The 11,721-nt window shown below is 36.6% G+C and overlaps 1 protein-coding gene across 3 annotated transcripts in view; it reads right to left on the reverse strand.

The window, feature by feature from the left end:
• RTN4 (reticulon 4) overlaps positions 1 to 11,721 on the reverse strand; it is a 76,570-nt gene that overhangs the window by 15,646 nt on the left and 49,203 nt on the right. For all 3 annotated transcript variants that reach the window (XM_069071719.1, XM_069071718.1, XM_069071720.1), the window contains 2 exons: positions 7,283 to 7,490; positions 3,671 to 3,809 (listed from right to left, as the gene is read on the reverse strand). In XM_069071719.1, the coding sequence (XP_068927820.1) occupies positions 3,671 to 3,809; positions 7,283 to 7,490 (347 nt within the window). The remainder of the gene's footprint in view (positions 1 to 3,670; positions 3,810 to 7,282; positions 7,491 to 11,721) is intronic.

An 11,721-nucleotide genomic window follows, 5' to 3' on the forward strand; every position in this document is an offset into this window, starting at 1 on the left:
CTGAACTGCTTATCTTCCCAGTAAGGGTGGGTGACAAGGGAGGAAGGGAATGAATCTGGAATTCAAAGTTTTAAAATCAAATGTTTAAAATATATATAAATACATATACACACACACACACACACACTATTATTAATACTATTTTACATGTAATTGGGAAATAAGATATACAGGCACTGGGGCACAGAGATCCACCATGCCCTACTGGAAAACTAAGGGGGTATGGGAGAAAATATGGGAGACAGCAGATTGGAGGAGGGGATATCCTGTGGTACTCCTATTTTGGGTCAGTGGATAGGGGAAAAACAGGGAGAAAATTTGTAACTCAAAATCTGGTAGAAATGAATGATGTAAATCAGAAGTTAATAAAGCATTTGAAAAATGAGAAAAAAAAAACTTGTGTTACGTGCAGAAAAGAGTCTTCATTAGTTGATAAGGCTGATAATAACTATGCCACTAAAATAACCAAAGCCTAGTAGCAATTATTTCCACACAAAACAAATAGGAAGTCTGACCTTTGGTTTGTACCTAGTGACATGTTTCATAGATACTTTCTTGGCTTCCTAAATTTCACAATATCTCTATAGACTCAGTCACCTTTTGCAACATTTCTGCTAAGTCACCCAATCTCTGATTGACACATTCCAAATGCTGTTGTTTCTGAGGGTTCTGCAAGTCACGCTACATTTTAAAGATACACTGTTCATTCATATACGCAAATATTTCTGTACCTAACATGTATAATGCATTGTACTAAGTCTTGGGAAATAACTAACAGTTAAATAAAGCTACCTCCACCTGGCCCTAAAGCCCACAATGTCATCTTCCCACTACTTCCCTTTCACATATGCTTTATGCAGAAGTTATATTACCACCAAAACCCCCCAAGAACCCTCAAAATCCCAACCACCCTTTTGTTCTGGTGGAGTAGATGTATCCTAGGACTCCTGACTATAAGTGTCTATTACATTAAGTCATTTTAAAATATTTGTCTTTTTTTTAGAAGGAAAGCTAATTAATTAAAAAAATATAACCAAGTATATTGGGAACTCTTCCCTGCCCCTCTGGAAAATACTTTATACTACTTTTCAAACATTCCAGTGAAATCAGTAACAGATATATGCATTTCATACAAAGGGGCAATGATGCTATAAAGGAATCTGAAACAATTTGTTAAGCTATGACTGTCATACAATCCTTTAAACAAAGTAGTCATGGAATCACCAAGGTATTGGTTCTTGGTTTACTGAACGGCCATGTGCTTTACGTCTCTTCTGTCCTCCTCAAAAATGTCACTGAGACCCAAAGGTCTGGTAGAGAACTACAGTTACAATTTTCAACTTCTACGATGAATAACTTAGGAGTAGAACAATAGTAATCTCACAATACCCCTGGTGAGAGGAAAGGAAATACAAATATTATCCTCATTTTAAGATGAGAAAACTAAGGAAATGTGAAGTGAGAAGCCCAAGGTCACACACAGCTAGAAATATAAGAGCCCAAGCTGAAACTCCCATCTTCTGACTCCAAGACCAGGGCTCTTTTCATTACACCATGCTCATACTTAAGAAGAAAAACTTTCAACAGTATCTGGCTTCAAAAAGCATACTAAAATGGTTAAATTGGACATACATCCAAAGCAGCATCAAGGAAAATGCAAACCTAAGTTCTTCCTCGAGGAAACTAAATTTCCACTGCTTAAGACTTACAAGTGAGTACTACTCAATATTTCCAAGAATTAGCTCAAGCTTTGAGGAATTTAGGTAGCCACATGAGACTGGATAGCCAATGTATGGCAAGAATAAAAGGATTCAAAACACTTAGAAGGCTTACTTGAGGTATTTTTAAGTGTTAAAAACTATTTCACAGTAAAAATCCTGTCCACTGAAGGATTTTAAAGGTTTCCCCAACCAGCCTTTGTCTCTTCTTATTTATCAAAAAGTTATTACCCAAATAAAACTGAACTTCAAGACTCCCCCCTTCAGATTTACTAAGCACAAGACTAGGCACTAAAATCCACAGCGTCTTTCCCCAATATGATAACCAGAAGTGAACACTATCTTTTCACTTACCAAGGAGGATGGGTAAGTCAGAAAAAAGGAGTACAAGGACAGGATTAACTATCTGGCCTCTTCTATCATCTCACCTGTTTGTATCATTAAGGTTAAACAAAGCACTTTGTTCATGACAGCCTTGTAAGATAAATATTTCAAATATTATCAGCCCCATTTTACAGGAGAGTTTGAAAGAAGTGACTTGCCCAGAGCCACACAAGCAGGAACCCTAACAGACTGATCTGCTTTTTCTTGCAACTAAGGCTTCAATTCTCTGAGGTGGAGCAGAAGAGGAGAAAGTGAGCAGGTCTTCTGGGTTGGGCAAAAAGTGAAAAGCCAGCCTGCTAGTGAGGGGGAAAAAAGGCAGTCTGGAGATTTGGGTTCTAGTCTTGGTTCCACAAATAATTTTATTAGCTGTGTAATCATGATAAAAGGCATTTGGCTTCTTTAGGCCTCAGCTTCTACAACTACAGAATGATATAACTGGACTAGCCAATCTCTTAAAGATCCTTTCTGGCTCTAAAAGTCTATGGTTTTATGATTAAGTGGAAACAACATGGATTTACCGTATATTAACTACATGGGGGCTATTTTCCCCCAGTTGTAGAAATTCATAATGATCAGTCCATGTAGATAAACAAACCCCACTATTAAAATCATGGTTTTTCACAAGGTAATTTTAAATTTCTGCATGATTAAGCTAAACGTATTTTTATCTACTAAAAATGATGTACAGCCACACAGAGAAGACTCTATAAAGATCACTATCTTTGTATTCCTTTACTTAGATAAGATATACAAATCAATGGAGAAGGAAATGGTGAACCTCTCCAGTATCTTGGAAATATGTCCAAGAAAACCCCTTGGTTTTCTTGGAAGAGTCAGACACAACTGAAATAAATGAAAATACAAATCAAATCCCATAATAAAAATCCCTGAATAGTGAAAATATTTGCAAGCCTTACTGAATGATCAATTTTAACATCTTCACTACAAAAGTACAGGTGTGGGGGCCATTTTGTATTTTCAGTTGCTTCACTAGTTTTTATAGTTTAAAAAACAAAAGAATCAGCAAGTTGCAGCAGACTAAAGATGAGCCTCTCTTTTTCTTTGCTAGAATGCTAGGGACTATACTTTTAGAAGCCTAGTGCAGCAGAACTAAACATCAGCTTCATGACATGATAAAGAATACAAAAAGGACTTTGTGGACTCTGAGTCATAATGAGGATAACTGGGTGAGAGGTTAGAGATCTGGACTTGAAGCCAAAAAGACTCAGGTCGAAGTCGAGCCTCTGAGCAATAAAGAAAAAGTCCCAGAACTTCTCAGGAATCTGGAGAATCCTAGGCAACTCTCCAAGACTACAGGTTGCAGAAAAGTTGCTGACTTGTATTAGCAAAGATAATTTCCTCATCCAAGACTTCTCTCTACTAATGAAATCACTGATTCTAAAAATCACTGATCTAGTGCCTATTCATATCTCCTTATATAAGGTAAAGGTCAACTGTAACTGAGATATTATTTTAATCTCCTATATTAGTGGCTTCTGATACAAGAATTATAACAAGTTAGAAACCAAGTATTAAATAAGAAATGTGTGCAGAGTCAAAAAACCTACCTTCAAAGAATCGACTAAATCATCAACTAAGAAGAGGCGCCTGAGTTCTTTGATTGTGCAGTTGACATGACCAAGCGCAGAGTTGCTGTACTTTTGAACCAATGCCTCAGATACTGCAACTTCAGAATCCAAATAGGCCCTGGCAAAGGAATGCACTAGTAGTTAGTGAACAAATTTCATCAAGTTTAAAGTTTGAAAGATTTAATGTTCATTAATTAATTAGCTAATTAGAACAAGTTTTTCTGAGGGAAAAGATATTCATAAAATTCTAATACTAAATAAACATCATATTTTTACATGAACAAGGAAAGGTTTTCATGGTCCAATGTGCTAGGTGAGTTACATTCATGTGCTGAGTAATGAAAAAAACATTATGAAAGCTCAATAAATTTTCCTAATACATATTTACTTCTTTCCAAGTTACTCCTTTTTATTCCAGACTTTTAGATAAGTTTTAAGTAGTGACTCAATCAGTCACCAGATACATTTCCATAAATAAACTTATAAATAATAAATTTCCATAAATGAAAATATATCAATCCTAGTAAAACAGTTCAAACAGATGTTTTATATATCCATTAGTCAAAATTGTTAAATTTTTTAAGAAATGACCATAAGGGTGAAATAAAGCTAATAAATTATTTCACTTTTCAATTTCAAAGCAAAGCAGAACAAAATAAGACAGACAAGCATTCTTTCAACTTACCACTTAATAGTAATTCATCAAATAAACAGCTTTGTTTAAATGATGTAAACTTTTAGCAAAGACAAAAAAAAGTCTCAAGGAATTTCACTACCGCTTTTTATACTTCAAAGCAACACATTTGGGCAGTTCCTGGAATACGGGAAAGTTACTTATTATAAAGCTTTCAATATCCTACCTCGAAGTCTATTATTCCCTCATGATCAAAAATTGTTACTTCTGATGTGTCCTGACTACACAGTCATTAAATATGTCAATTCTGTTCATTAAAATACCTAAGCAATTGCTATCTTCAGGAACTTAATGTCTATTTATGAAAATCTTTTGTTTAATCAATATAACGTAAAAACAAGTTTGTGACTAAGGCACATAAAGGCAAAAAAATCTACATAGGTGATGCTATATCAATCCACTACTAGCATGTGGTGCTCTTAACAAGGAATTTGGGCACCTGAGACAAATTCGGTTTGGGTCCTTAGGATCCAGGTTACCAAACCCATAGGAGAAGAAGTTAGACTTTCTCTCTATGAGCAAGGGGAATATAAAGATATTTCCCATGAAGGACATAGGCATCTAGGGCAGTCTACCCCAAGAGGAGTATTTGAGAGTACAGTCTGTACCATTTTCCCACCATGATACAGTCAAATGACCTACCCCTGACCTCCAACTACAATGGAAAGAAGATGTATGTATGAGGACCAGAGGGGAAAGGACACAGCATAGAGAAATGCAGGCCATCATTGCAGTATGATAATGACAGTGGACCCAGATCCTGAATCTAGTAGTATTCCACCAATGAAAAAGGCAGGAGGGATGGCAGGCATCTCGTTTTTAAGCCCATCTCTTCTGTCTGATCTCAGGGCTGACTTTCTGGGTACTGTCATTTTCCCCAAAGTGGGAAAGGGACAGGGCAAAACTATGTAGTAGGTTAAAACTAGCTAATGTAGATTTTATTTAACCTATAATTTAATTAATAGCCTCTTATCCAAGAATTACATGCTTCTAAGGGTGAAAGGAAGCAAAAACAAAGATTTTTATTTCCCCACTATTGGTCTAACTTCCTCCCACATCCTCCCAAATCTACTTGCATAGAACTGGAGTACAACTATATCCATTTCTCAGTTCATATCTTTATTTTTTCCCTGTTAAAAAGATCTAATTTTAGGGTTATGGAGCTATATAATTATCTATCTACACAATATCTATACAATGGATCTCTACATTATAAACATTGTGCCTTAACAAAGCTTTTACAGAACTCAGGTTTCTATAGTAAATAGACAACATAATACAGTTTTGGGATTTATGGAACCTTATTACATAATGAAGAAAGGTCATTAAGCTTAATCACTAGTCTTTACAAAGAGATAGTCTTTTATAGTCTGAAAAGATTAAAAAAGTTATCAATTAACATCAATTTAACAGTATTCTAAGTACACAGTTTAATAAATGTGTTACTAACACATGAATGAACATCTATTGGTATTAAGAAGAATGTTAAGTGCAAAAAAGTGGAAGACCTGGTCCTTAGCCTAATGGAATTTACTTTCTAGTTCCATCAAAAATATAACACATTTCAAAATAACAAGTGAAACACGAATTCTTAGGAAGGAAAGAAGGATTAGGACTTAGTTTGGAAGTGCTGGGTCTTGAATTACATTATCATGCCAAGGTAAAAAGGACAAGGAGGGAGTAACTGGCATGTTATAATTGGCAAAGCAGTGGAAAAGGAGACTCAATAAGACTGACTAGACTAAGTATCTATGATGGAATTTAAACTTCTTGCTATATAATATAATATTATATATATACACCATGTTTCCCCGATAATAAGACACTGTCTTATTAATTTTTTTGGAAAGAAAAACACCAGAGGGCTTATTTTCAGGGGAGGGCTTATGTTGTCCTGACTCAGCTCTCCTCCGCGGCACTGCTCTCAATGGCGCCAGCAAGCAAATCACTGGGGAAGAACAGGATGACACGCTCACTGCTGCAGCTCTGATTGGATGCAGCTCGGAGCACGGCATGCGTTTCACCTGGGGTGGGGGGGGAACGGTGCATATAGAGGTTACCATAATGTAGCGTGTAGTGCAGGGGATCACCTTCACTACAGTAGCAATCTTAATAGGGCTTATTTTCGGGGGAGGGCTTATTTTAGAGGAATCTTACACAGTAAGGGGAGGGCTTATTTTCGGGATAGGTCTTATTATCGGGGAAACACGGTATATATATAATGCTATTATATAATATATATAATACTAACCCTGTTAGAAAGACATACTTTCATTATAAAAATAAAAACTTAATACTGACATCTGCTCTAAGAAATACATATGTCTAGCAGAGAAATAAATGCTAATTTAACATATGCTTTAAGTAATAAATAGCTCTTAACTTGGGTACAGGAGCAGTGTTCTCTTTGTAGTTAATTTTTTTTTTTTAAGCAATTGGGGTTAAGTAACTTGCTCAAGGTTACACGGCCAGTTATTTCTGGGTGTGGTGCTAAGTATCTGAGCCCAGATTTGATCCCCAGGTCTTCCTGACACTGGGGCCAGTGCTCTTACTCGTTAAGCCACCTGGCCGCCCCTAAGCAATTGGGGTTAAGTAACTTGCTCAAGGTTACACGGCCAGGTGTTTCTGGGTGGATGCTAAGTGTCTGAGCCTGGATTCGATCCCCAGGTCATCCTGACTCTGGGGCCGGTGCTCTTACTCACTGTGCTACCTGGCCGCCCCTGTAGTTAATTTTAAGAAAGAATTTTTAAAACAATTTTTAATAAGAACACATGCCCTACAGATCTTATGACAATGGAAATACCAGTGTTTCTAATAACCAATATGAAGCAAAGTCTCAAAATGTTCCATATACAATACTGCAAAATATATGCCTTGTATGAAGGCAATCATCTCACCTGAATGGGTGACCTTCATCAGATTTCTGGATTGCCTGGATCACTCCCTTGTATACCCTGAAGCTGATAGTTACAGATAGCAGGGCCAAGGCAATGTATGCTGTTACACTCACAATGCTGAATACTGTCAACGAAAGTAGCAGGAACAAGCTGGCGCCAAATACCACTCCTGTCTTCTTAATGTCTCGCCAATAAAGAAGGTCAACAACTAAAAGTTAAAAAAAAAATCTAAAATTAGCACGCCTTGCTTTATTATTAGACAAGTACTGTTTAATCTATAAAAGTGACACAAAAATCTATAGCTACAAAAATAAGCTAAACCTAAAATGCATTTTTAAAGGAGTTAAACTAATTTTACATAGGACCAAAGATTTTTAAGCCTACCTAAAGCACTTGCTAAAATAGTGATTAAACAAATTTTCATTGTTCTTTTCAAGGTATCTCTAGTAACGGGCATCATTCTTTGATGAGTAATTATTCTAGTTCATTAAGATTATACTCATTCAAAAACAACAAAAATCACAACCTTTTTCAAATTTATCAAGAATTTACACTCCATATAATGTGAACACTGACATATACTCAATTAATACAAATTTTTAAGACATTCTACCTAAAAATAATAGCTATGAGTAAGGCTATTCTATTCACTCCAAAGAATATACAGGTTAAAAGTTCTCAATATTAGTCCAGGCCAACAGGTTTTTAAAATATTTACAAAGGTGCTCTTAATTAAGCAAGGCAACAAATAAACAAAACAAAAAAATAGTTAACTACACTTAACTCTTTCGAGGTAATGTGATATGGTGGAAAGAGTGCAGGCCTTAAGAGTCATGCGAGATCTGGTTTTTAATCCTGCCTCCAACATGAACTCAGTAACTACAAGTGAACCTTTTTAAACCACATTTTACCAATCTGTAAAGTGGGGGAGAATAACACCTGTAGTACATCTGTCAAATGGTTACTGTAATGCTCAAACGAGAATGCACAGAAAATACTTTGTAAACTTTTAAAGTGCTACATAATTGTAGCTATTATTATTTGTATGCTTATTAATAGTCACCAAAAATTACTTAACATATTTCAACAATCTGGTTTATCTAGATATACTGCTTTTAAAGTTCCTCAAAACATTATCAAAAACAAATCAACTTTTTCCCCCTTTATTCTTCTGCTCCATTAAACTAATTAATTTTAGGACATGAGGGAAGAAAATAAGGAACAGCATGAAAAATCTGTCCTTTTCTTACTTTTCTGACCAAGAGAAATGTAACTGGAGTTAGATGTCAAATTATGAGGAAAGGGAAGCAAAACTTGGGTCTCATCTGGAAGAAGTTAGAAAGGATGGAGAGAAAGTACAAAAGGGCAAATTTCAGGTATGATGCAAAGAAAAACTTCTTAATGATACCGTGCAAAGGATCTAAGTTTGTAAAATATTATGGTTTGCTCCTCCAAGGAGGTCTTCAAGCAAAAGCTGGGCAACATGTTAGAATATGTTGTAGAGGGATGTTCTGTTCAGGTGTGCATGAACTGAACTAGTTATTATCTCCTGAGTTCTCTTCTAGTGCTAAGATTCTAGGATTCTGTGAAATGCCATGACTTAATTAGAAATTACACAAGAGTCCTCCCCACTACCCTCATTACCATAAATAGCATATACAGTAAAACTTCAGTGAGGGGAGAAAAGGAAAATTTAATAAGATTTTAAAGAGGATCTACAACATTAATACTCATGACTTGTTGCTCAGAAAAGGTTCTGCCTCTTTTAAAGCCTAAATGAGATTCACTTCAATTCTTGTATTTTCTTGTAAATGGATAACTGGTACACAAAGGGCAGTGGCCTGGGGAAAAGTTTGTAAGGATGCTAAGCTTACTATGTGACAGTCACTGTACAAAGTGCTGGAAACTCCTCTTATAGAAATAAAGCGAGGCCTGTGCACCACCTTTTAAGTAGACAGGAAAACTAAGTGGCAGGTGAGAAAAAAGAACAGATCGATCATAGGGGACAGCTAGAGCAAAGGCAGAGAGGTGGTGGAATGGAGGGAACTGCAAGGAACAGCAGGTAGACAAAAGCGGCCAGATCACAGAGTACATAGAGGGTATAAAATATAAAAAGACTGGAAAGGTAAGAAGAGGTCAGGTTGTAAAGAGCTTTAAAAGCCAAATGGAGGACTTTATATTTGATCCCAGAGGTAACAGGGAACTACTATTTATTGAGCTGGGGAATGGGGGTGGGGTGACATGTAAAGAAAATCACTAACAGCTGAGTGGAGAATTAGATGGTGAAATGTGATGACAGCCTGAACTAGGGGAGTGGTTGTGAGGGGAGAGGAGACATGTAAAGGAAAGAGAATGGAAAAAGGAAAGGAATAGCTTTTACATAGTGCCTACTATGTGCCAGGCACATATTTTAAAAATATTGTCTCATTCAATCCTCACAACAACCCTGCAACGTAGGAGCTATTATTATCCCCATTTTACAGTTGAACAAACTGAGGCAAACAGAGGCTAAGTAACTTACCCAGGGTCAAACAGCTAGAAAGTGTCTAAGGTCACTTTTGAAATTCAGGTCTTCCTGACTCTAAGCCCAATGCTCTTTTCACCATGTTATCAGATGCCTCTATACAAGATGTATCTATACTAGACATGGATTCTAATTGCAGCTCTCACTAACTGCATAACTTAAAACAAGCAATTTCAATTCAATGAAAGTTAATTAAGCACCTATTATATGTAGGACACTGTGTTTGGCACTAGAGATATAAAGACAAAAATTGAATAGTCCACAGATAAGAGTGCTGAACTTGGAGTAAGGAAGATCTGATTTTAAACCCTGTATCAGACATAAGTTGTATATGATTTGAGGTAGGTCACTTAACCTTTCTGGGCTTCAGTTTCTTCATCTGTATAATGAGGGAATTAAACTCAATGATTTATTTCTCAGTTCTAAATTTATCATCTATGAATCTGAGCAATTTAAATTCTTGGGGGTGTGGGGAGGAGGGAGGAAGAGATGAAAGGAGAAGACACTGTATATACATTTAAGTAAATATATCTGCCAAATTCAAGATTATCTTGCCATTGAGGACCAATAATAGCTACCATTTACATAGTGCTTTAAGAGTTTCAAATCCCTTTATACATATCTGTGTTTACTATCACAACACGGTAGGCATGTGTGAAAAACTGAGATGTACAGAGATTAATTAAGTGACCTGCCCAGGTCACTGCTACTGGGTATCAGAGATCACATTTGAATTCAGATCTTGACTCCTAGTCCAGCACTCTACCAATGCACTGCAGAATAAAGTATTCCCAAAGGAAGATAGCAGCTATAGTTAAATAACCAAACCATTAGATGAGTACAAGCCTAACCTAATTTATTGATTGCTAATGGACACTAAGGCTATAACTCATATGAGCTGTGATTAAGAGAGTAAAAATAAAATCAGATGTCTTCTATGCCCTTGTGTTCTAAGACTTGGCAAAAGTTACCAATACCAAGTTTATTAAATTTAAACTACCTGAGTAAAAATGTTGCTGCCTCACTGTCTTATGAAAAACCACTAGACAGCAATGATGAAAAAGAGTCTGGTCTACAAAAATATTAAGTTATTTGCCTGTGAACTGTTAATACACAGAACTAAGATTATAGGCATGTTCTGAAAGTTTTGTGTCAGGGCCACTCTATCAACCTCTTGGCCCAGGAGAAGCTATACAGAATATGTCTCCATCTACCAAGAGCTCTTCCCTTGCCCAAAATGTCAGTAATGCTCCACAGGGAACCAGGGTCCCTACTCTCTCCATTAAGCTTCACAGATGTTCACCTCCTACTCCCATCTGGCCTTAGTTTCCACTTTTTACCGCTGTTGTTCAGTAGTTTCAGTCATCTCCAACTCTGTGACCCCATTTGGGGTTTTCTTGGAAAAGATACCGCAATGGATCGACACTTCCTTCTCCAGCTCATTTTACAGATAAGGAACTGAGGCAAACAGGATTCAGTGAATTGCCCAAGGTCACACAGTTATTCAGTGTCTGAGGCTGTATTTGAACCCATGAAGATGAACCTTCTTGATTCTGAGCCCAGTCCTCTATCCACTGTACCACCTACCTGTTAGCATATACCCACAATCGTTCCAAGGTCACTCAAGATACCCTTCCTTTCCATTCACTCATTCTCTTAGATGGAACATCTACTCCAGACATATTCAATTATTCCATATTCCTTTCTGTCTCATACCCTATTACTTATTTAGTAATTACCTCTAGGATGCCACAGATAGCTGAGCAAATCAAATACCAGGTCTTCCCTCAACTGCTGTCTGCCTCCAGAATTTCCAACCTTGGTTTGTAAATTTCATTTTTTGAAACTTGCAGCCCCTTTACTCATAGAAATATTATTATAAACGGTAATTAAGTTCCAAGCCTGTCCCCCCCAA

This window comes from Petaurus breviceps, unplaced genomic scaffold (genome assembly GCF_028583685.1).
Source record: "Petaurus breviceps papuanus isolate PSGF00001 unplaced genomic scaffold, PetGlider_PUasm1.0 90842, whole genome shotgun sequence".
Taxonomy (NCBI): domain Eukaryota; kingdom Metazoa; phylum Chordata; class Mammalia; order Diprotodontia; family Petauridae; genus Petaurus; species Petaurus breviceps.